At 44.4% G+C, this 25,164-nt stretch overlaps 1 protein-coding gene across 3 annotated transcripts in view; it reads left to right on the top strand.

Moving 5' to 3' along the window:
* PDGFRL (platelet derived growth factor receptor like) overlaps window positions 1-25,164 on the top strand; it is a 98,286-nt gene that overhangs the window by 8,406 nt on the left and 64,716 nt on the right. For all 3 annotated transcript variants that reach the window (XR_009598630.1, XR_009598631.1, XM_004021730.6), the window contains exon 2: window positions 10,789-11,086. Coding sequence is in view for 1 of the 3 variants with exons in the window: in XM_004021730.6 (XP_004021779.1) it covers window positions 10,789-11,086 (298 nt within the window). In the remaining 2 variants the exon portion in view is untranslated. The remainder of the gene's footprint in view (window positions 1-10,788; window positions 11,087-25,164) is intronic.

The following is a 25,164-nucleotide window of genomic DNA, read 5'->3' as shown; positions in this document are numbered from 1 at the left end:
TCGCCTTCTGAACTTGTCCTTGATTAATAGTCTATCTCAGGGCCTGCTTCAGGCCCTCACCCAGTAGAATGTCTGCAGTAAGAAAAGGCTTCCCAGAGATAATTTCAAATGGGCTAAAATTTCAGACCATTCCTGGGTGCTATGCGGACCAAGAGGAATGCAAGAGGAAGCAAGTTGGTCCAGGGTTCATGAATTTCTTGGCAGAGCTTTGCTAAGGATTTCTTTAAAGTAGGGTTCCTTCTGCCTACCTTCCCTGAAGACTGGAGGTGTCAAGAGCTATGTAGCTTGAGTCTGTCCCCAGGGCTGTTGTGAGCCCCTCTGTGATTTGGGCTATAAAAGAGGGTCCGTTATCACTCTGGAGGGACTCTGGAAGTCCAAACTGAGGAATTATTTCTTTTAGAAGAAGCCTACAGACTTCCATAGCCTATTCAGATCTGATGGAGAAGGCTTCAGCCCATCCTGTGACATTATCAGCAAACACCCTGAAGATACTTATATCCTGATCATGGGGCATTTGGGTGAACTCTAACTGCCCGTCTTCTCCCTGGAAATGTCCCTTGGTGTTGGATTGGCCTGAGTGACGAAGCAGGGATTGGATGGGTATGTGGGTTCTTGGCAGCACATAAATCACAGGCTAGTGTTACTTGTTATAGTGTTCTTTTAAGCTCTTTCCCTGAAAAAGTCTTTTCCATCAAGGCCTGTAGTGCATCCATCCCATGGGGGTGGCGTCAGGTAAGCTCTTGGTGAGTTTCCGTTGTTGGGCCTCAGGGATTAGAACCTTATCCTCCTTGCTATACAGCCTGCACTTCCCTTCTCATAGCCCCATGTCTCAACATGTTCCTGTTCCTGCTGGGGATACTGGGGGAGTCTAGGGAGTTCAGGGGGCTAATCATTAGAGCCAGAACTTGTTCAAGTTCCTGTAGGTGAGTGGCCTATTTTGCAACTGAACAGCTCTGCTTTGCCGTTGCCCCCCAAAGATCCCTCCTTCTGATGGCCCCCTCAGTGGGTTACTGTTCCCTGGGCCGGAAGCTCTGTGTGTGTGTGTGTGTGTGTGTGTGTGTGTGTGTGTGTGTGCTCATGCGCATGTGTATGTATGTGTTAGTCAAAGTCATGTCCGACTCTTTGCGACCCCATGGACTGCAGCCCACCAGGCTCCTCTGTCCTTGGAATTCTCCAAGCAAGGATTCTGGAGTGGTAGCCATTCCCTTCTCCAAGAAACCTTCCAAACCCAGGGATCAAACCCAAGTCTCTCATTGCAGGTAGATTCTTTACCATCTGAGCCACCAGGGAAGCCTTTCATGGGGAAATTTTTAGCAATTAACATTTCTCTTTCTTTCCAAATGGCAGCATAAGCATGTAGCACGTGGAACCCATATTTGGAGTCAGTAAACATATTTAATTTTTTATCCTTCCCTAATTGCAAAGCTCTCATTAATGCAATTAGTTCAGCCTTCTGAGCTGATGTGTGGGGTGGCAGGGCCTTGGCTCCTGTTCTATTCATCTAGACCAACTGCGGCATACGTGGCCTTTTGGGTTCCTATTCCTACAAAACTGCTGCCATCAGTGAACCGTCTGACCTCAGGGCTGTGAGGAGTTTCATCTAGATCAGACCTACTGGAGTAAGTTTGTCCTATGGTCTCTGTACACTGATGTGCTAAGTCTCTACTCTCCACTGGGGGTTTCTGGGTTTAGGGTCTCACATATCTTTAGGGTGGGTTTCCCTGATAGCTCAGTTGCTAAAGAATCCACCTGCAATGCCAGAGACCCCAGTTTGATTCCTGGGTTGGGAAGATCCCCTAGAGAAGGGATAGGCTACCCACTCCAGTATTCTTGGATTTCCCTTGTGGCTCAGCTGGTAAAGAATCCACCTGCAATGTGGGAGACCTGGGTTCAATCCCTGGGTTGGGAAGATCCCCTGGAGAAGGGAAAGGCTACCCACTCCAGTATTCTGGCCTGGAGAATTCCATGGACGGTGTAGTCCATGGGGTCACAAAGAGTCAGACACGACGGAACGACTTTCACTTTCACATCTTTAAGGTAATATTGGAGGCGTCCTTTGGAGGGGCCTGGTATCTTGTTAACCCTCCTCCAGTTAACCAGTGTGTCCTTTGACCTCCAGGGTGTCAAGGTCTCTCCATTCAAAGGCACAATGATAGTGAGAGTCTGGATAAAGAGAATCTTTTAAAAAAATGCAGCTTTGAAGTCTAGACTAGAAATACTGGGCGCTTCCTGAACCTTGGGGAGGAAGGTGTGCAATTTTGGCACCAGTGGGTGAATAGGGATGACTTCACTCACTGCTCGTACGTCTTGAAAAAACCGACACTCCCTGTTAGGCTTGTGAACAGGGAGGATCAAGGCGTTGCAGGGGATTGGCAGGGGCTGATGAGCCCGTGTTTTAGAAATCTGCCTAGCAGCAGTTGGATTCCCCTCAGGGCCCCTCGGGATTTAAGGGATATTGTTGCTTCCAGAGGTATTTTCCCAAGGCCTTAACCTTATACTATTAGGGGGGTCACATTTTGCCCTTCCTGGTACCGAGGTATCCCAAACTGCAGGATCCATCTCTTCTCTCATGTCTTGTTGTCAATATTTTGATGCCCAACAGGTGGGTCTTCTAGGGCTACTGATAGGTGCATTCTCTGCTCGGATTCTTGACATCCTCGGACTTCACCCTGTCCTAAAAAACATACTAGCTCCTAACTTATTCAGCAGATCTCTCCCAAGGAGGGGGACAGGGCATTCTGGCATATATAAGAAGGAGTACTAATAATCATGTTTTCCTGGAGTTTAGGTTGAACACTGTATGTTAACAGGACTAGCCCTCCTTTCTTGTGTTGCCCATGTGTCTAGATTACAGATAAGCTCACAGATGGTTACATAGGACCTAAACCTTTCTCAGCTACTGACTGGTAAAGTAAGGGATACAATTCTTATGTGGGGTTTTAAAACTCTTCAGTTCTGCTCCTTTGCTCTATATGATTGTTATTCCCCTTGTATAATCCAGCAGTAACTTTAATAGTGCCTCATAAAAAGGACTTAGAAATTTATTCAAGAAATGATAACCAGAGCAGTCTATAACCTGTCATACTATGCAGAACAGTTTAAAATATGCTTTAACACAGCTAGGTAAACAACTGTATATCTGATATCTGAGCTCGTAGCCACCTTAACTTCATTTTTTTGTCTAAACAAATTATTTTCTACTAAATGGGGAGGCCATCAGCTTGAACAGTCATCTTAAGGCAGAATAATAGTTTTTGATGGAAAAATCTATCAGATTTCTTTCAACAGAAAAGAGATGCAAGATAGGAAATTTCTTTATATCTTGCATTAAAGGAGCTGGAAATTATTTTAAAGATTTTAGCAGTCCACTGTGACTCTTTTGCCTGTGTGTGAAAGAGCTTCCCTGGTGGCTCAGATGGTAAAGAACCTGCCTCCAAAATAGGAGACCTGGGTTCAATCCCTGGCTTGGGAAGATCCCCTGGAGAAGGGAATGGCAACTCACTCCAGTATCCTTGCCTGGAGAATTCCACGGGCAGAGGAGCCTGGTGGGCTATAGTCCATGGGATTGCAAAGAGTCGGACATGCCTTTGTGTGTACTGAACTGCAACTAGTAATGATAGACATGATCCCGCAGGCAAGCAGAGATGTAAAACGCCTTGCCTTAGGCCGTCCATCAGCTCCTGTCATGGTTGGAGAGGAAGCCGGCTGGCCAAGTCGGAACAGAGCAGTGTCTGCAGGAAATTCAGTTCTCCTGCCTGCCAACACCCGAGGCTCGGCTGGAGTGATGAGGATGGATGGAGTGGGATCTGGAGCCCGGCAGGCCCTCCAGCCCCATCAGTGTGCGGGGAGTTCTTGTCCAAGAGATTGGAGCTGGGCCGGTAGGGGTGGCTCCTCCGGCGCCCACTGGGGGCGCTCAGGACCTTCCCCACTCCAGGGCCCCTCCTGCTGACCAAAGGCACCCTGGTTCGGGCCCAGGTGGCTTCTTGGTGGTCTCTCTAGCCTTCTCAGCCCTCCAGGGTCTCCTGGAGGTGGTGCGTGAATCAGAGAGGCCAGAAGCCGAGTTTCCTTTCTTAGCCTCTTGCCCTTCCTGGCCTCCTTCCCCCCTTAAGTCTCAGTTGGTGCAGACCTTGAAGGCCTCCTCTGCTAAAGTTGACAGCGGGGCTTGGGGCCCAGCCTCAAGCTGTTGTAATTCCCTTCAGGTATCAGGCATAGGTTGGGTGATAGAACGCATGGCCAGTGGTGTCCTCCCCTCTGCGGACTCAGGGTCTGTGTGGGTGTCCTTCCTGAATGCCTTTGTCTCCTGGCTCAGGAACACTGCTGGGTTTTTGTCTTTTTCCTGTGCAGCCTCTTGGATCTTATCATAATCTACAGGTTTTACCATACACCTTTTCATTCCTTCCGATAGACAACTAATACCATGTCTCATCCTGGCCGCGGCCTGCATGATCTGCGTAGTCCCGCTGTGGGTCATGCTCTGGGATGGCATCGCCACTCGCCTGGTGGATTTGGTGACCAGTGTGGATTGGGGGACCAGGAGGCCAACTGCGTGTTCCCTGGCCTTTCTCAGTATATGCTCCTTTTTTTCCGAGGTACAACAGTGGGCCAGGATAACCGTGATGTCCTGCTAGGTGGGGGCTTCCCAGGTGGGGTTCAGGGGTAAAGAATCTGCCTGCCAAGCAGGAGACGTGCGTTCGATCCCTGGGTCAGAAAGATCCCCTGGAGGAGGGCATGACAACCCACTCCAGTATTCTTGCCTGGAGAATCCCATGGACAGAGGGGCCTGGCAGGGCTGTGGGGTCACATAGAGTCGGACACGACTGACTAAGCAGCAGCAGCAGCAGCCTGCCAGGCGAGAGTGGATGCCAACCCCAGCCTGGCAGCTTCATCCTCAGCTTGTCTGGGTTCTCTGAGAACCTGGCAAACCTCTCCTTACAAAATAACCCGATTAGTTTAGGATCTCTATTTGGAAAGTTCCAGGAGCCCTTCGAAGCACCCCAAAGTTAGCTGGAGGTCAAAAGAACTTTGTATTTGACCTTGGGTTAGTCTGTCAGACATTTTAAAAAGTTTTAAAGCACCCAATCAGATAGGATCCTAGGTATCTGTGAAACAATACTTATTCTGTGAGCTAAGATGGGGGAGAAAAATATTTTAAAAAGTAAATACAGATCACTTAATGGCATAGAAACTCACACAGTCTGATATCAAAAGGACGCCAGGAAAACGTTGTTCTCTTATGAGGAAGAGAAGCCAAATTCAGTCCTGCATAAGCCTACTCTTAGAAAAATCCGTTTACCTGATTAAATTTAATCCAACCTTAGGAGACTCTGACCACATACAAAATTCTTTTCTCAGTGTTCCTCTTCTGCAAACCTCCTGCCATTTCTGTAGTCATACTTTTTTCCTTATTCTTTCCCCATTCAGAAAAGTGAAAACTGAAAGTCACTCACTTGTGTCCAACTCTTTGTGACCCCATGGACTATACAGTCCATGAAATTCTCCAGGCCAGAATACTGAGGTGGGTAGCCTTATCCCCTTCTCCAGGGGATCTTCCCAATCCAGGGATTGAACCCAGGTCTCCAGGTCTCCCACATTGCAGGCAGATTCTTTACCAGCTGAGCCACCAGGGAAGCCCAAGAATACTGGAGTGGATAGCCTATCCCTTCTCCAGCGGATCTTCCTGACCCAGGAATCGAACTGGGGTCTCCTGCACTGCAGGTGGATTCTTTAACAACTGAGCTATGGGGGAAGCCCTCCCCATTCAGAAATAGCCAGCAAATCATCCTTTTTTCTTTCAACAAAAATACATTTCCATTCCTCATACTTTCTTTTCTGAGAACAGACATCCTATTTTGCTTAAGCAACCATGAACTGTCTGCTACATTAGCATTCTACAGGTTGGTGAAGGACCCCTCACGGTGGCACCAAACATCTTTAGTTTCTCTCTCACAAGAAGACAGGAGGGAGGAAATTAGACCTGTTCAGCAATAATGTCCCTAATATTTTATCTTAGTTCAAATGGCCTGGATAGTCAATGAATTCCTATCAGTTAACTTAAGTTGGTTTCAACTTACCAAAATTTGGAGAGACTGTTTTAGATGGATGTTTCCAAAATATAATTATTGCTATAGAGTTTACTAAAGAGTTCTTATCCCAGTTACACTTACTTAAAAATTTAATCTTATCAGGTTGACTTCCCTGTTGACAGATTTCATAACAAAAGCAATATGCACTTATTGACTTTCAGTAGCCCTAGGAACAATAAAAATATTATACTTAATGTTGATCACTCTAAAGTCATTAGAGCGTATTAATGAAATCCACAAGCTTAAGCTAGCTTTAATACCAGATATTAATTAAATATTGAATATTTTCCAGATCACATGAACCCAAAATTATTCTGGTGAGCCTCTTCTATGTTTCTGAAAAGGTATTTAAGTGCTCAGTTTCCTTGATAGTAATCAAATGCAGCTCATTTGCAAGTTAATTTTTTACATAAAGACAGAACCAGAGATCTCATTGTTTTCTTGCTTGAATTGAAAATGCACCCCCTCCAACCCTACCTTTTTTCCCCTCAGTCTGGGAGACCACAGATGAATCAGATAGTTCCTGAGAGCTCAGGCAGGAATAGTTGCAAATGCAGAGGAAGGGACATGGCAAGCTCCTGTCTTTTCTTTTTGTTCTTTAAAAATCCCACCAAGTCACCTAAGGCTGGAGTCTCAGGCAGTGTGGGCTGTTTGTGGGCACAGCGGAGAACTTCAGCCTGGAAATACAATTTCAGCAGAGAATTCCAGGAGAAGCTGGAATTAATATCACAAAAAAGATGCCAATCACAAAACTTAAAGACACAAACTAGAAGCTTGTAGGACGGAGGGGACGGGAGTGCAGGGGTGAGGACTTAGGGAGGAAGACAGAGAAGCTGTGTTCAGTGGTCCTGGAGGTGCCCAGAGCCCCTCCCAGAAGGGGACAAGTGCCCCGTGTTGAGTGTCTCGAAGTCTGTTACCAACCAGGGTTCTTGGTCTTCCCCAGTTGATAGAAGTGGACTAGAGACCAGACAAGAAATTCCGGCAAGGCTTTATCCAGGCCCCTGCTGCAGCAGAGGGCAGCGAGACCAGCAGCAGGTTCCCTTGCTCACTCGCTCCCTGTGGAGGTGGATGCCTGAGTGTGTTCCTTCCACGGAGTGAGCGTAGGAGTGCGTCCAGGGCTTGGGCTGGAGGGGTAGCTTAGGTGTTTTGCCCACCCCTTAGGTGGTAGTGTGTGCAGGGGGCTTGCGCACTACCCTGCTTTGGCTCCAGGTTCTTCAAAAGCAGCTTTTTTGCTCTCTTTGTATCTTTGTCCAGAACTTGTCCCAGCTGCCCAGGCACACAGTTATTCTTAGTCCTGTACAGTTTCTTTGTGTTTGGTTGCTGGAGGGGAGGTAGGCCGGATGCAAGCATTGCAGCGCCGCTGCTGAGGCCCAGGTCCCAGCCGGTCTCATGTCTGCAATGTAAATTCTTATACTTTGTAGGCCTTTAGAAAATATTTACATAGACATCCTGAAGAGTCATATTCTTTAAAACAGCTAGACATGGAATTTGGGAGTCACTCAGTCCTGGGGCTTCTCCATGGGGCCACTAGTCTCCTTGACCTTAGGGTCATCACTGTCCAATCATAGACCGATTCCACAGTCAGACAGCTGGACAGATGGATGGGGCTCTTTGGTCAAGAGGTCAAATGATTTTTTGGGGATGATAGCACATATTTAAAGGTGTACTAATAATACACTGATCAAATGTTCCTGAATAGCAATACCACACAGGATCTGAGAGGCTTAGAATCAGGCAGATTACATGGGCTGCCTTAATTCTCTGGAATTTACACACAGTTGTTATTTCTAATACCTTGACTTCCTGTTACATGAAAAAGAAAACACCCCAAATCAGAGATCAATACAGAGGTCCCTGACTCTCAGAGGCATAGTGTGGCAACGCCTGCAGGGCACAGATGGCTTGGGCAGCATAATGGTAAGCTTTTATTTTCTGCCTTAAGAAAAAGACAGTGACTTTCACCTATGCAACACTGAGGCTTATGCTTCACAATTGATGTTGCTGCATTAGTGTATTTCTGTGGGTCTAATATGTTCCCAAAGATTACACTTTTCCTTCTGGGAGGTTGTGTAAATGTGTACATGGGCGGCCCTGCCCACCCCCATCTGTCATGAGAATCCTGGGGTAAACATATGTGTAGGGTCTGGAGAAGTCTTGACAAACAGCAGGTTCAACAGCTGGTATTGGGGTGTGCCTTGGAGAAGAAGGCTCAAGGGCACAGCTCTGCTCCCTGGAAAGACAGAGAAAGCGTAGCAGGGTCCATGATCCAGAGGAACGAGAGTAGAGGAAGGATGGGGAATAAGAAGAGACTCGGATCCGGGGTAAGGAGAAGTCGCAAGTGAACCTGGAGTAATGGACGGGACAGTGGGGTTCAGAGCAAGGCAGCTGAGCCCAAGGAAGGCAGAAAGCTGAGGAGCAGATGTTGAGCCCAAGCTCGCAGTGGGGTCGGTTCCAGAGTCTGGGCTGAGCTGAACCAGGAGTGGAGGTCAAAGGGCTCCTGTTACAAAGGGCAGCACACCAGAGAAGCCACGTTCATCATTGCACAGTTGAGTCCATGTCAGCCGAGTTTTTGGTACAAATCATCCCCGGAGTTTCAGATGGTAAAGAATCCGCCTGCAATGCAGGAGACCCAGGTTTGATCCCTGGGTCAGGAAGATCCCCTGGAGGAGGGCATGGCAACCCACTCCAATATTTTTGCCTGGAGAATTCCATGGGCAGAGGAGCCTGGAGGGCTACAGTCCATGGGGTTGCAAAGAGTCGGACACGACTGAGCGACTGGCACTTTGAACCCTTTCATAAGCACATGGCCCCACGCAGCACTCACCGACTGCACGCTCCCGCGTAAGCAGCCCGGATCCAGACAGGGTCCCTCTCCTGGCCCTTCCTGGTCACCCCCGTCCCTCCAAGGAAGACCACCAGCTGACTCCCCACCTCAGAGACAGAGATATGAAGTGTCTGAAGAACCAAGTTTCTGATATTTATAAGTCAGGCCACCTGCATTTCTGCCACCCTTTGAGAAACCACGGCCTGTGACCCTGACTCGCTCCCTGGCAGCTACCCCTTCAGGAGGACGTGGTCTCAGCAGGTCCCACCCCTCTCCTGTTTTGTCAACTGCCGGGCCCTCTGGTGTAAGAGCTTGCAACCCTCGCCTTTTCCATCTCTTGATCCCAATTTGATTCTCTGTACTCTTGACCACCCAAGCCCTTTGTACACCAACGTAGTATTAGATAAAGAAATATGAACATCAAAGAAGGCAAACATTTTTTCTCCTGATTTATCACATTTCCCCATTTTATAAAAATGCCCCATAATTCCCTCAATTAGCCAAGATTTCTGTAGTTGTCTGTTCAAAATATCTACAGACTCTTTATCTACAGGTAGTGAAACAGGAGTCAGGAGACCTGAGTTTTACTCTCACGTTCTGCCACTAATCAGCTTTGTATGATGTGTGTAACTTTTAAGGCCTCCTTTATTATTTTTGAAAATTCTGTAACATAAGAACCTTAAATGATCTCTGAGGATCCTATAAATTTGGACATTTTATAATTCTGTGGACTTACAGCGAGGTCACCTTGGAGCTGATGCAGACAGTGGGGCAAACGAATCACCTAGTCTCATCCTCCTTGCTGGGTAGACACAGCCCATGGCCAGGTGGGCTGGGTGGACAGGTGAAATTTCTGGAACCCAGCATCATTCCAAGGGCAGGCAGCATTGTCTGTAGAGTAGGGGAAAACAGCAGTAAGAAGATGGGCTCCAAACACATTGTTATATTTAAAGTGGATATACCTACTGTAGAGCACCAGGAACTCTGCTTAATGTTATGGGACAGCCTGGTTGGGAGGGGAGTTTGGGGGAGATGTGTGGATATGGATATCTGTGGCTGAGTCCCTTTGCTGTCCACCTGAAACTATTACAACATTGTTAATCGCCTATACACCAATACAAAATAAGAAGTTAAAAAAGAAAATGACTCAAAGGTGGTCAGTTCTTATTTACCACCGTTTGCCAGCAATTCTCAACAATGTTGGTGATAAAATACTCCTCCCCCTAATACATTTTGTTGGCTAAGTTCTAAACCATGGCTGCAGTTCCCTTTGAGTTTTAATAATGTATATAATGTGTGCTTTAAAAGAGCACAGGGTTAGTATGTATTTCTTACTAAGCCTTGTATCCTACATGGATACCGTCCTAACACACACAGATGCCACTGTATGAATTCATTTGGAAGAAAGTTCGTGACGGTTCGAAATTTTCTGAGCGCACTTGGAGTGTGGTCTATGTCTCCGCTCCCTGGAGATGATATATTCCTGAGTTTTAACAGTGGGTTCAAAATGAACAGTGACAGTGCTGAGATGGCAGGGTCCAGAAACAGATCTTGAGAGGCTTTGGGTCTGCCCTTTGGGGGAGCACCTTGGAGGTGGTGAGACTGAGCGTGAGCTGCAGGGGAAAGCTGTTTTGTTGTGAAGTGTGTGTTCATTCATATGTGAAATATTTTGCTGAATTTGAACAAAACCTTTGAAGCTGAAATCTATTTTTACTATTTGATTTAAATCTAAAGGATGAACCAAGAAAATAATGATTATTCCCCTCAAATAACTTTTACATAAGAGGAGAAAGGTATTAAAAGTGATCTGTTCGGGGGATTGAAGACTCTCAGTATGTTGGCCACCAACACCCACTTGTTCTTTCCTCATGTCTGTACCAGTTACTGGCCAACATCCTCCCAAGAACAAGCGTCCAAAGGAGCCAGGAGAGAACAGGATCAAGCCTACCAACAAAAAGGTGAAACCCAAAATTCCTAAGATAAAGGACAGGGACTCTGCTGATCCAACGCCAAAGACACAGTCTATAATGACGCAAATGATGGATAAAGGTCGCTTCCAGAAACCCGCTGCTACCCTGAGCCTGATGGCAGGGCAAACTCTGGAGCTTCGATGTAAAGGGAATAAAATCGGATGGAGCTATCCTGCATACCTCGACACCTTCAAGGACACCCGCCTCAGGTAAGCTTTAATTTTTTTAGCAATAGTTAAAACAGACATAGATTCATTTATTTTCGGCTGCATTGGGTCTTCGCTGCTGTGTGCACGTTTTCTCTAGTTGCCTCGCGTAGGGCTTACTCTCTAGTTGTGTTCGGGATTCCCATGGCTGCGCTTCTCTTGTTGCAGAGCATGTGTTCTGGGGCGCTTGGTCTTCACTAGTCGTGTTGCTTGGAGTTAGTTGCCCCACAGCCTGTGGGATCCTCCCAGAACAGGGATCGAACCTGTGTCTCCTGCATTGGCAGGTGGATCTTAACTACTGGACCACCAGGCCTTTTTATTTTTTCCACATTTTGGGGGTTAGAGATTTGGTTTCATACTCTTGTTTAATATCACATTGTATCAGACATCTACTATTTCATGCTGCTGCTGCTGCTGCTGCTGCTGCTGCTAAGTTGCTTCAGTCATGTCCGACTCTGTGAGACCCCATAGACAGCCCACCAGGCTCCCCCGTCCTTGGGATTTTCCAGGCAAGAACACTGATTATAAAAACAGAAGCTCAGTGAGCAAAAGCCACTGATTTTATTTCTTCACCCCTTTAAAATTGTTGCAAATTCTACCAACACTGGTTAAACAGTGAACTGTCATAGGAAGCCATATGACAGCTAGTTGAAACTGTGATGTATAGAGGTAGACGTTTAAGAATTCATATTGGAAAAAATAATGGACTCAATGCTTCATGTTATTGTTAAAGTAATTGTGATTAAAAAAACTGATTAATGGGAGATTGCTATGAGCAATTTGACCAGAGATGAACTGCGTTTGAACATACATTTTCACCGACAATATAGGAGGGTTCCCTTTTCTCCACACCCACCCCAGTGTTTGTTATTTGTAGACTTTTTTTTTGCCACTTTATTTTTTTAACAGAAGGATAATTGCCTTACAGAATTTTGCAGTTTTCTGTCATACATCAGCATGTTATCTGTAGACATTTTAATGATGGCCATTCTGACCAGTGTGAGGTGGTACCTCATTGTGGCCTTGATTGGTATTAATTATCACTAATTAATAATAATTAGTGATGTTGGGCACCTTTTCATGTGCCTACTGGCCATCTGTATGTCTTCTTGGAGAAATGTCTATTAAGATCTTCTGTCCAGTTTTCGATTGGGTTGTTTGCTTTTTGTTGTTGAGTTGTATGACTTGTTTGTATATTTTGGAGATTAAGCCTTTGTTGGCTGTATAACTTGCAAATATTTTCTCCCATTCCTTAGGTTGTGTTTTCATTTTTTAATGGTTTTCTTTGCAATTTGATTAAATCTTATTTAGTTTTGTTTTTATTTCTGTTGCTTTGGGAGACTGACATTGGTAAACATTGGTATGACTTATATCAGAGAATGTTTTGCCTATGCTCTCATCCAGAAGTGTTATGGTGTCATGTCTTATGTTCAAGTCTTTAAGGCATTTTGAGTTTATTTCTGTGCATGGTGTGAGGGTGTGTTCTAACTTCACTGATGTACATGCAGCTGTTCAACATTCCCAGTACCACCTGAAGAGACTGGGTGTTTTTTTCCCCTCCAATTTTATATTCTTGCCTCCTTTGTCAAGATTAATTCAACTTGGTGTGTGGATTTATTTCTGGGCTCTCTGTTTTGTTTCTTTTATGCATATGTCTGTTTCTGTATCAATATCATATGGTGGTTTTTATTTAAAAAAAATTTAAAACTGGAATGTAATTACATTAATGTGTTAGTTTCTGCTGTAACATGTGAATCAGCTATATCTATACGTACATCCCCTCCCTCTGAGCCTCCCTCCCATCCACGCCCCCACCCCCATCCCACGCTACGTCACCACACAGCCCCGGGCTGAGCTCCCTGCTCTATACAGAAGCTTCTGGCAGGCTCTCTGGCTGTCTCTTTTACACACGGCAGTGCTTATGTTAGTGCTACTCTCTGAAGTCTTCCCGCCCTCCCTCCCCCTCTACTCATGTCCACAAGTCTGACCTCTACGTCTGCAGCTCTGTTACTTCCCTGAAAATGGCTTCCCCAGTACCATTTTCCAGATTCCATAAACAGGCATTAGTGTATGACATTTGTGTTTTTCCTGCTGACTTCACTCTGTGTGACAGGCTCTAGATTTATCCATATGACTCCAACGGACTCAATTTCTTTCCTTTTAATAGCGGGATAATATTCTATTGCAGTGTGTACACACCTTCTTTATTCATTCATCTGTTGAGGGACATCCAGGTTATTTCCATGTCCTGGCTATTGTAAACCGGGCTGGAATGAACTTTGGGGTACATGTGTCTTTTTGAGTTAGCGCACTGTTTTGATTACTCTAACTTTGTAGTATTGTCGGAAGTCTGGGAGAGTTGTGCCTCCTGCTTTTCTTTTTTTTTTTTTTTTAGGATTGCTTTGGCAATTCTGGGTCTTTTATAGTTCCATATAAATTTGGGGATTATTTGTTCTAGTTCTGTGAAAAATTTCATGGGTAATTTGGTAGGGATTGTGTTAAATCTATAGATTGATTTGGGTAGTAGTGCCATTTTAACAATATTCTTCCAATCCAAGAGCATGGGATATTTTCCCATCTCTTTGAATCCTCTTTAATTTCCTTTACTAGTGTTTTAGAGTTCTCCGTGTACAAGTCATTCACCTCTTCGGTCAGATTTATTCTTAGATATTTTATTTTATTTTTTCGTATGATTATTTGAAAATTATTTCTTTGGGGCTGTCTGGGTCTTCGTTGCTGCATGCAGGCTTTCTCTGGCTTTGGCGGGTAGGGGATACTCTGGTTGCGATGTGCGGGCTTCTCATTGCGTGGCTTCTGTTGTTGTGGAGCAGGGGCTCCAGGCACGCGGGTTTCGGGAGTTGCAGCAGTGGTGGTTCACAGTCCTCATCGCCCTGCAGAATGGGAAGTCTTCCCACACACGGAGGCAAGCCCAAGCCTACTGCATTGGCAGGCAGCTTTTTAACCACTGGACATTAGGGAAGTCCTGGTATGATTTTTAAAGGTTTTTTTTGTTTTTTTTTTTATGTTCCCTTTCTGATATTTCATTGTTAGTATAAAGAAATGCAATGGATTCTGAATAGTAATCTTGTATCCTGCTGCTTTACTGAATTCATTTATTAGATCCAGCAGTTTTTGTGCGGAGTCCTTAGGGTTTTCTATACTTAGTATCACGCCGTCTGAATATACTGACAGTGTTACCTCTTTCCTTTCCAATTTGGACACCTTTTATTTCTTTTCTTTTTTTGGTCTGATTGCTGTGGCTATGACTTCCAATACTGTGTTGAATAGAACTAGTGAGAATGGGCATCCTTGTCTTGTTCCAGATTTTAGCCAGAAGGCTTTCAGCTTTTCACCATTGAGTATTATATTGGTTGTGAGTGTGTCATAAAAGGCTGTTACTATGTTGAGGTATGTCCCTTCTATACCCACTTTGGTAAGAACTTCTATCATGAATGGATGTTGAATTTTGTCAGGCTTTTTCTGTATCTACTGAGATGATCATGTGGGTTTTTTACTTTGCTTTTGTTAATCTGGTATATTACATTGATTAATTTGCATGTATTGAAGGCAATGCCAAAGAATGCTCAAACTACCGCAAAACTGCACTCATCTCACACGCTAGGAAAGTAATGCTCAAAATTCTCTAAGCCAGGCTTCAGCAAGACATGAACCATGAACTTCCTGATATTCAAGCTGGTTTTAGAAAAGGCAGAGGAACCAGAGATCAAATTGCCAACATCTGCTGGATCATGGAAAAAGCAAGAGAATTCCAGAAAAACATCTATTTCTGCTTTCTTGACTATGCCAAAGCCTTTGACTGTGTGGGTCACAATAAACTGTGGAAAATTCTGAAAGATGTGGGAATACCAGACCACCTGACCTGCCTCTTGAGAAATCTGTATGCAGGTCAGGAAGCAACAGTTAGAACTGGACATGGAACAACAGACTGGTTCCAAATAGGAAAAGGATGTATATTGTCAAGGCTGTATATTGTCAGCCTACTTATTTAACTTCTATGCAGAGTACATCATGAGAAATGCTGGACTGAAAGAAACACAAGCTGGAATCAAGATTGCCGGGAGAAATATCAGTAACCTCAGATATGCAGATGACACAACCCTTATGGCAGAAAGTGAAGAGGAACTAAAAAGCCTCTTGATGAAAGTGAAAGAGGAGAGTAAAAAAGCTGGCTTAAAGCTTAACATTCAGAAAATGAAGATCATGGCATCTGGTCCCATCACTTCATGGGAAATAGATGGGAAACAGTGGAAACAGTGTCAGACTTTATTTTTTGGGCTCCAAAATCACTGCAGATGGTGACTGCAGCCATGAAATTAAAGACGTTTACTCCTTGGAAGAAAAGTTATGACCAACCTAGATAGCATATTCAAAAGCAGAGACATTACTTTGCTGACTAAGGTCCGTCTAGTCAAGGCTATGGTTTTCCAGTGGTCATGTATGGATGTGAGAGTTGGACTGCGAAGAAGGCTGAGCACCGAAGAATTGATGCTTTTGAACTGTGGTGCTGGAGAAGACTCTTGAGAATCCCTTGGACTGCAAGGAGATCCAACCATTCCATTCTGAAGGAGATCAGCCCTGGGATTTCTTTGGAAGGAATGATGCTAAAGCTGAAACTCCAGTATTTTGGCTACCTCATGCGAAGAGTTGACTCATTTGAAAAGAGTCTGATGCTGGGAGGGATTGGGGGCAGGAGGAGAAGGGGACGACCGAGGATGAGATGGCTGGATGGCATCACCGACTCAACGGGCATGAGTCTGAGTGAACTCCGGGAGATGGTGATGGACAGGGAGGCCTGGTGTGCTGCGATTCATAGGGTCGCAAAGAGCTGGACACGACTGAGCGACTGAACTGAACTGATTGAACCATCCTTATGAACTTGGGATGAATCCCACTTGGTCATTGACAGGGCCTGCGTGGGGGCTCATAGTTGAAATGGCTCGTTATGTTGAATAAAGTAACAGTGACCCTTGCAACTGACCAAACTGCCCAAATGGCATTCTGTTTTTCTGCTGGCACCTACCTTCTCAAGGCTATGTGACCACCAGATTCTATACCTCCAGCTACGTGACCACAGGACTCAGCTACAGGCTAAAAATTAACCATCCCTTCAGAGAATTTTTCACTGGTGGGGTATAAGAAAGACCCTGTCAGAAAGGGAGGACACTGGTTCTTCTCAAGGGCCAGTCACCCTCTCATTTTCCCTCTAAGAAATTCCTTTTCTTGCCTGACTGCCCAGCTCATTCTCTTTGTCTCTGCACTCACCTTACAGTCATGGTGTATGATATTTTTATATGTTGTGGATTTGGTTTGCTGATATTTTGTTGAGAATTTTTGCAACTATATTCATCAAGGTATTGACCATCATTTTCTTTCTTGGTGGTATCTTTACCAGGGTGATAGTGGCTTCATAGAATGTTTTTGGGAGTGTTCCCTCCTCTTCCGTCTTTTAGAAGAGTTTGAGAAGAATCAATGTAAGTTCTTTGTATCCCTGGTAGAATTCACCTGTAAAGCCATCTGTTCCTGGACTTTTGTTTATAGGGAATTATTTTTTAAAAATTACAGGTGCTATTTTACTTCTAGTGATCGACCTGTTCAAATTATCTATTTCTTCTTGGTTTAATTTTGGTGGGCTGTATGTTTCTAAAAAGTTTTTTCATTTCCTCTGGGTTGTCAAATTTGTTCACAGTATGTTCTTATTGTTTTTCTGTTTCTGCACTATCAGTTGAGATTTCTCCATTTTCCTTTTGCTTATTTAGGTCACTCTCTTTTCTTCTTGGTGAATCTGATCACAGATCTGTCCATTGTGTTTATTTACCCTCTCAAAGAACCAGCTCTTGGTTTAATTGATTTTTTTCTACTGTTTTTAAATCTCTGTTTTCTTTATTTCCTCCCTGATCTTTATTATTTCTTTCCTTCTGTTGACTTTAGGTTTTGGTTATCTTTCTTTTTCTAGCCCTTTCCAGTGGTAGGTTAGGTTGTTGGGGATTTCTCCCGTGAAGACCTGCATCACTATGAACTTCCCTCTAACAATTCCTTTTATTGCATCTGTAGATTTGGAGCGGTATGTCTTCATTGTTTGTCTCAGGGTATTTTTTAAATTTCCTTTTTTTATTTCCTCATTGACCCACTGGTTTTGTAGTAGCATGTTGGTTAGTCTCCATGTGATCATTTTTTCTAGTTTCCTTTCCTGTGGTTGATTTCTAGTTCCATGCTGTTGTGGTCAGAGGAGATGCTTGGAATAGTTCACTTTCTTAGGAGCCATAAGTGTGTCCTCTTGACATCTCTGGTGTCACTACCCCAGTCCCAGGCATGTTACCCTTCATCACCACCAGTCCTACAGGAACCACACCCAGGCTGGTCCTCCACCATCCTCCTCACTGCACCTAGAGTGATGCTTAAAAAAGGCACGTCTAATTGTGACAATCCCCTGCTTAACACTCAGTGGGCCTCCACTGGGGAGGAAGTTCAGCATCCTCACAGGACTCTTTGAGACCCTCCCTGATCCACCCCATCCCACCCCCGTCTCTAGATTAGTGTCTTTGCTTTCATTGGTCCAAGTTCCTATGACGTGGTCAAATGCAGCAATCTCTGGGAGGCTTAAAACTTGCTGCTTTCATGTCTGGACCACTCATGGCCCCTTTTCACCTGGCTGATCTCCTCCGGGAAGTTCATGTCAGGCCTCCCTGGGTTTGCATACTCATGGCCCCGATGCATCCTTTTGTTTGGAATACTCGTCACACTTTTATCTTTTTTTTTTTTTTAATCTGTGTTTTTCACTGGGACTTAGCTGCATGCTTTGCATTTAGCTTTATCTATTGAATAATTGAATGACAATCTTTCCCTTTTTTTCACACACATATCTTGGAGAATAAATAATGTATGTGTATAAGAAATATCTCTCCATCTGGCTAACCTCTTGGACTAAGTCATCCTTCACATTTTATCCTGAAGATACCCTCTGGCTTCATGTGGTATGACCATGTAGAGTTTTTCCTGAAAGATTATTGGGTTAGACAAGGAGTGGAGGGTGAGAGAATGAGATCGTTTTTCTCATTTTCATTTCCACAATTGACATGTGTGTGTGTGTTGCTTGGAACAGATTTGACAAGATTTACTGTATGTATGTATGTATGAGTTCAATCACTCAGTTGTGTCTGAGTCTTTGTGACCCTATGGACTGTAGCCCGCCAGGCTCCTCTGTCCATGGGATTTCCCAGGTAAGAATCCTGGAGTGGGTTGCCATTTCCTTCTTCAAGGGATTTTCCCAACCCAGGAAGTGAACCTACGTCTCTTGCATCTCCTGCATTGGCAGGTGGATTCTTTACCACGGCACCACCTGGGAAGCCAAGATTTACTACCATATAACTTTTAAATGACTCAATTTACCAAAGTCAAACTTACACACTTTTTTAAAAAACCAGAATTGAGCTAATTTAAATTTTTCTGAACAGCTAGGCTTTGACTTACACAAACTATCCTAAACCTCAATAATTTAGCTCTTGAATATTTCATGTTTTCTAAGAGTATTTTCAAAGTTATATTAGCCAAAATGTGTTTGAAAACATTTTAAGGACTCAAAGTGAAGTAAATATGAATCTAAATCAAAGAGAACTATCCTGGAGCTGAAAAAATCAAGTTTGACTTCACATTAAATAGGATTTATTCAAAGCACAGTTACGGCTTTATGAGAAAGTAAAGACAGATGTGGGCCCCCAAGGACTTTATGGAAAAATGTGAAAAATGTGAAAAACATTGAGTCAGAACTCTGTATCAAACAACAAAATCATGATTTATTTGACACCAGAGATTCATCTAATTAGCTCTTGACATCTTTCCTGGGACATCGTGCCTGGATAGAGAAGTATTCAACCTGTGTTTTCTTTCCCTGTGGAGTGAGCTCTTTCTGGCTCTGTGAAAGCCTGGTCATTTTAACCAATTGGGTGGCTTTCTGGAACCAAGTTTGCAGGCTACCACATTTGCCCTCATTGAATCTTCTGACCAGAAGAGGGAGCTTGTTATGAAAACAGATCGGGCTGAGGCACAGCTGAATTAGAATCCCACCTTTCCCACTAACCTGCAAAGTGATCTTTGATCAATAATTTCCCTAGAACTCAGTTTCCTTATCTGGAATGTAGAAATAATATTGTGTGTGTGTGTGTGTAGTGTCCAACTCTTTGCGACCCTATGACCGTAGCCCACCAGGCTTCTCTGTCCATGGGATTCTCTAGGCAAGATTACTGGAGTGGGTTGCCATGCCCTCCTCCAGCGGATCTTCCCGACCTGGGGATTGAACCCACGTCTCTTGTGGCTCCTGCATTGGCAGGAGGATTCTTTACCACTAGCACTACCTGAGAAGCCCTGGGGAAATAATACTATCCTTTGTAAATGGTGCCTGCGTGCTAAGTCGCTTCAGTGGTGTCCAACTGTTAGTGATCCCATGAACTGTAGCCCACTAGGCTCCTTTGTCCATGGGGATTCACCAGGGCAGAATATTGAAGTGGGTTGCCATGCCCTCCTCCAGGGGATCTTCCCAACCCAGGAATCAAATCTGTGGCTTTTGTGTCTCCTGCATTGGTAGGTGGGTTCTTTACCACTAGCGCCACCTGTGAAATCCAAATGCTGCCTGGCCCAATGGTAAATGTTCAGTAAGTTGTACCTAATTGTTACTAGGCAACGCGTATTTCTCATGTACAATAATCCAAGTGATCTTTTGGAAGAGTTCATTCTGACCAGGAGTAGCACAAGTCAGGGAACTGTGCGCCGCTGATGTGGCTTCTGATACGGAGGATCCAGGGAAGTTTCCACATGCCTTTCCCACTTTGATTTAATTGAGCAATTCTTCGAAATCTGAGCCTGTGTCCCTCTTCCCCTGTGAAATCCTAAGCCCGCTGAGGGTAAATCCTACATCTGATGGGTTCATCCTCAGATTCCAGACACCTTGAAGAGTGCCTGACATACACCAGAAGTCAGGAGACAGTGTTTGGGTTCCCCGGGGGTTTAGTGGTCATGTCGGAATTCAGTTTGCAATCACGCATTCACTGCACGTTTTAAGATCGTTACACTTAGTGCCAATGTGTGCTCTCTATGTTGCTGGGGAGGGAACCACAAAGTGTGAATGTTATTTTATGTCACAGAGGCCGAGCCACTGGGATCCAGCCCCGTGACCCTAGAAGCCAGGAGTCAGGTGACCTTCTCTTATCTCCCTGCTCTTTATCCACCTGCCCCCTCCGTCTCCGCTTCTCTCTTCATCTTAGGTTCCAGAGCCCGTCTTTTCTACTAAACGCTTGAGCACGTCCCTGGTAAGTTATTTCGCCCTCTGTTTTTCTTTCATCCCCACTCGGAAATTTCCAACCCCAGATGAACCTGTTCACCTCCCTCCCCTCGCTGGCGCGTGAACCCTGAGCACAGCTGGAGGAAACGGCACAGCTGGCCCCACGGGTGCTGTTAGTCTGCAGTCACGTCCCCAGCCCGACAGAGCTGCGTCTGCTTCTCTAGAGAGCTCTTGATTTCTCTGTTCTTAAACCTCTGATCTTCCCCTTCTCCCTCACCCTCCGCTAGTGCAACTCTCACCCAGGGCCCTGAGAAACTGGAGCCCTAGACTTGCCTCCCTGTGCTCGTCACTCTTTCCCCTTCCCTGCTCCTACGATTATAGTGGAGGGGGGCTCTCTCCTTTTGACCAAGGCTGAAGCTCCCCCTGAGACCTGGATCTCACACTTACAAACCTGCTCAGGAGCCTTAAGACAGTTACTGCCTCCTATTCTGTCTTCAATCCCCTCCTACCCCAGTCCCACACTCCTAGAAGAGGTCCTTTCTGTAAGTTTCCATATGAAGAAGCCCTACTTTGGCCCTCATGTACCCTCTGGCCAACCCCCTCTATCCTTTTCTTTCTTTTTTAATTTTTAATTGAAGGATAATTGCTTTGTAGTATTGTGTTGGTTTCTGCCAAACATCAACATGAATCAGTCATGGGTACACATATGTCCCCTTCCTCCCACCTCCCTCCCCACCCCACCCCTCTAGGTTGGTGCAGAGCCTGGGGTTGAGTTCCCTGAGTCATACAGCAAATTCCCATTGGCTGTCTTTTTTACGTACATCCCACCGTCTCCCCCCGCATCGTGTCCATAAGTCTGTTCTGTATATTTGTTTCTCCATTTCTGCCCTAATAATTTCTTCAGTATCATCTTTCTAAATTCCATATATATGCATTAGTATATGATACCTGTTTTTCTCTTTCTGACTTTACTCTATATAATAGGCTCTGGGTTCATCCACCTCATTAGAACTCAAATGCATTCCTGTTTATGGCTGAGTCCATTATATATGTACCACAGCCTCTTTATCTATCCATCCTTTGATGGACATCTAGGTTGCTTCCATGTTCTAGCTATTGTAAATAGCGGTGCAGTGAAACTGGGATGTATGTGTCTTTTTCGATTTTGATTTTCTCAGGGTATATGTCTAGGACTGGGATTGCTGGGTCAGATGGTGGTTTTATTCCTAGTTTTTTAAGGAATCTCTATACCGTCTTCCATAGTAGCTGTATCAATTTACATTTCCACCAACAGTGCAAAAAGGTTCCCTTTTCTCCACACCCTCTCCAGCATTTATTGTTTGTAAACTTTTTGATGATGGGCACTCTGATCTGTGGGAGGTGATATCTCATTGTAGTCTTGATTTGCATTTCTCTAATAATGAGCGATGCTGAGCATCTTTTCATATGTTTATTAGCCATCTGTCTGTCTTCTTTGGAGAAATGTCTGTCCAGGTCTTTTTCCCATTTTGTGATTGGGTTGTTTGTTTTTCTGGGATTGACTTGTATGAGCTGCTTGTATATTTTGGAAATTAATCCTTTGTCAGGTTTTTCATTTGCTATTATTTTCTCTCATTCTGAGGGTTGTCTTTTCACCTTACTTACAGTTTCCTTTGCTGTGCAAAAGCTTTTATGTTTAATTAGGCCCCACTTGTTTATTTTTGCTTTTATTTCCCTTACTCTAGGAGGTGGGTCATAGAGGATCTTGCTGTGATTTATGTCATAGAGTGTTCTTCCTATGTTTTCCTCTGAGAGTTTTACAGTTTCTGGTCTTACATTTAGGTTTTTAACCCATGTTGAGTTCATCTTTGTATATGGTGTTGGGAAATATTCTAATTTCATTCTTTTATATGTAGCTGTCCAGTTTCCCCAGCACTACTTCTTGAAGAGGCTGTCTTTGTTCCATTGTATATTCTTGCTTCCTTTGCCAAAAATAAAATACCCATAGGTGTGTGAGTTTATCTCTGGATTTTCTATCTTTTTCTTTTTCTTTCTTTTATAAAAAAAATTTTTATTGAAGTATAATTGATTTGCAGTGTTGTGTTAGTTTCTGCTGTACCTTTTCATATTTCTACTCTTTTTAGATTCTTTTCCCATACAGGTCATTACGGAGTATTGAACTGAGGTCCCTGTGCTATACAGCAGGTCTTTATTAGTTATCTATTTTAAATGTAGTAGTGTGTATATTTCAATCCCAGTCTCCCAATTTATCATTTCTTCCCTTCCCCCCACCGCCTAGGTAACCACAGGATCATTTTCTACATTTGTGACTCTTTTGCTATTTTGTGAATAAGTTCATTTGTACCCCGTTTTTTAGATTCCGCGTATAAGTGGTAAAATATGATAGTTGTCTGTGTCTGACTTACTTCACTCAGTATGACATTCTCTAGGTCCATTCATTTGGAAAACTCAGCAGTGGCCGCAGGACTGGAAAAGGTCAGTTTTCATTCCAATCCCAAAGAAAGGCAATGCCAAAGAATGCTCAGACTACCACACAATTGCACTCATCTCACACGCTAGTCTCTAAGCCAGGCTTCAGGAATACGTGAACCGTGAACTTCCAGACGTTCATGCCGGTTTTCAAAAAGGCAGAGGAACCAGAAATCAAATTGCCAACATCCGCTGGATCATCAAAAAAGCAAGAGAGTTCCAGAAAAACATCTACTTCTGCTTTATTGACTATGCAAAGCCTTTGACTGTGTGGGTCACAACAAACTGTGGAAAGTTCTGAAAGAGATGGGAATACCAGACCACCTGACCTGCCTCTTGAGAAACCTGTATGCAGGTCAGGAAGCAACAGTTAGAACTGGACATGGAACAACAGACTGGTTCCAAATAGGAAAAAGTATGTCAAGGCTGTATATTGTCACCTTCTTATTTAACTTCTATGCAGAGTATATCATGAGAAATGCTGGGCTGGAAGAAGCACAAGCTGGAATCCAGATTGCCGGGAGAAATATCAGTAACCTCAGATATGCAGATGACACCACCCTTATGGCAGAAAGTGAAGAGGAACTAAAAGCCTCTTGATGAAAGTGAAAGAGAAGAGTGAAAAAGTTGGCCTAAAGCTCAACATTTAGAAAACTAAGATGATGGCATCTGGTCCCATCACTTCATGGCGAATAGGTGGGGAAACAGTAGAAACAGTGTCAGACTTTATTTTTTTGGGCTCCAAAATCACTGCAGATGGTGATTGTAGCCATGAAATTAAAAGACACTTATTCCTTGGAAGGAAAGTTATGACCAACCTAGATAGCATATTTAAAAGCAGAGACATTAGTTTGCCAACCCAGGTCATCTAGTCAAGGCTATGGTTTTTCCTGTGGTCATGTATAGATGTGAGAGTTGGACTGTGAAGAAAGCTGAGCGCTGAAGAATTGATGCTTTTGAACTGTGATGTTGGAGTCAAGACTCTTGAGAGTCTCTTGAACTGCAAGGAGATCCAACCAGTCCATTCTAAGGGAGATCAGTCCTGGTTGTTCATTGGAAGGACTGATGCTAAAGCTGAAACTCCAATACTTTGGCCACCTCATGTGAAGAGTTGACTCATTGTTAAAGACTCTGATGCTGGGAGGGATTGGGGGCAGGAGGAGAAGGGGACGACCGAGGATGAGATGGCTGGATGGCATCACCGACTCGACGGACATGAGTTTGAGTAAACTCTGGGAGATGGTGATGGACAGGGAGGGCTGACGTGCTGCGATTCATGGGGTCGCAAACAGTCAGGCATGACTGAGCGACTGAACTGAACTGAACTGAACTGAGGTCCATTCATGTTGCTACAAATGGCAATTTTTTTGTCCTTTTCATTGCTAATATTCCATTGTGTGTATGTGTGTGTATATTTAATAATTCTACATCTTTATCCATTTCTCTGTTGATGGGCACTTAAGTTGCTTTCAGGTCTTGGGTATTTTAAATAGTGCTGCTGTGAACATTGGAGTATATGTATCTTTTTGAATTATGGTTTTCTCTGAGCATATGCCCAGGAATGGGACTGTTGGATCATATAGTAGCTCTATTTTTAGTTTTTTAAGGAGCCTCCATACTGTTTTCCATAGCAGCTATATCAGTTTACATTCCCACCAGCAGTGTTAGGAGGGTTCCCTTTTCTCCACCCCTTCTCCAGCATTTGTTTGTAGATTTTTTTGAGGAAGGCCCTTCTGACTGCTTTGAGGTGACACCTCATTATAGTTTGGATTTGCGTCTCTAATAAGTGATGGTTTTGAGCACCTTTCCATGTGCTTTTTGATCATCGGTATGTCTTCTTTGGAGAAGTGTCTATTTAGGTCTTCCCCCATTTTTGATTAGGTTGTTTGCCTTTTTTGTTACTGAACTGCATCCTCTCTCTCGTTCAGTCTCCACGTGTCTGGCCCCCAGCCCCAGTCAGCAGAGGAGAACACGCTCCTCTTGGCTCTCTCAGCATCATATTCTGCCCATCTGGTTTCACCTTGAGGACCCCTTTCTGCAGTTTCCTTCTCCATCTCTACATCCTCTATACACCCAGACACCTGATGTTGGTCCTGCACCTCTTTTCACCACCTGTGGCCAGAAGCCCCCTCCCTCTGCCATTTATCACATATTAGATTAAATGTTTCTTCTCGGCTCTGGGTCCCCAGCTGCCTGCTCACCTGCCTAGATCTTCCCTGAGGCTTTCTGGAACATAACCATCTAACACTGAGCTCATGATGTTGCTCCACCCCGGGTCATCCTCCTGTGTCCCTTTGGTTCAGTGAGCGGCACTAATTCC

The sequence above is a fragment of the Ovis aries genome, chromosome 26 (assembly GCF_016772045.2).
Source record: "Ovis aries strain OAR_USU_Benz2616 breed Rambouillet chromosome 26, ARS-UI_Ramb_v3.0, whole genome shotgun sequence".
Lineage (NCBI taxonomy): Eukaryota > Metazoa > Chordata > Mammalia > Artiodactyla > Bovidae > Ovis > Ovis aries.
This window is presented reverse-complemented; position numbering and strand designations above follow the sequence as displayed.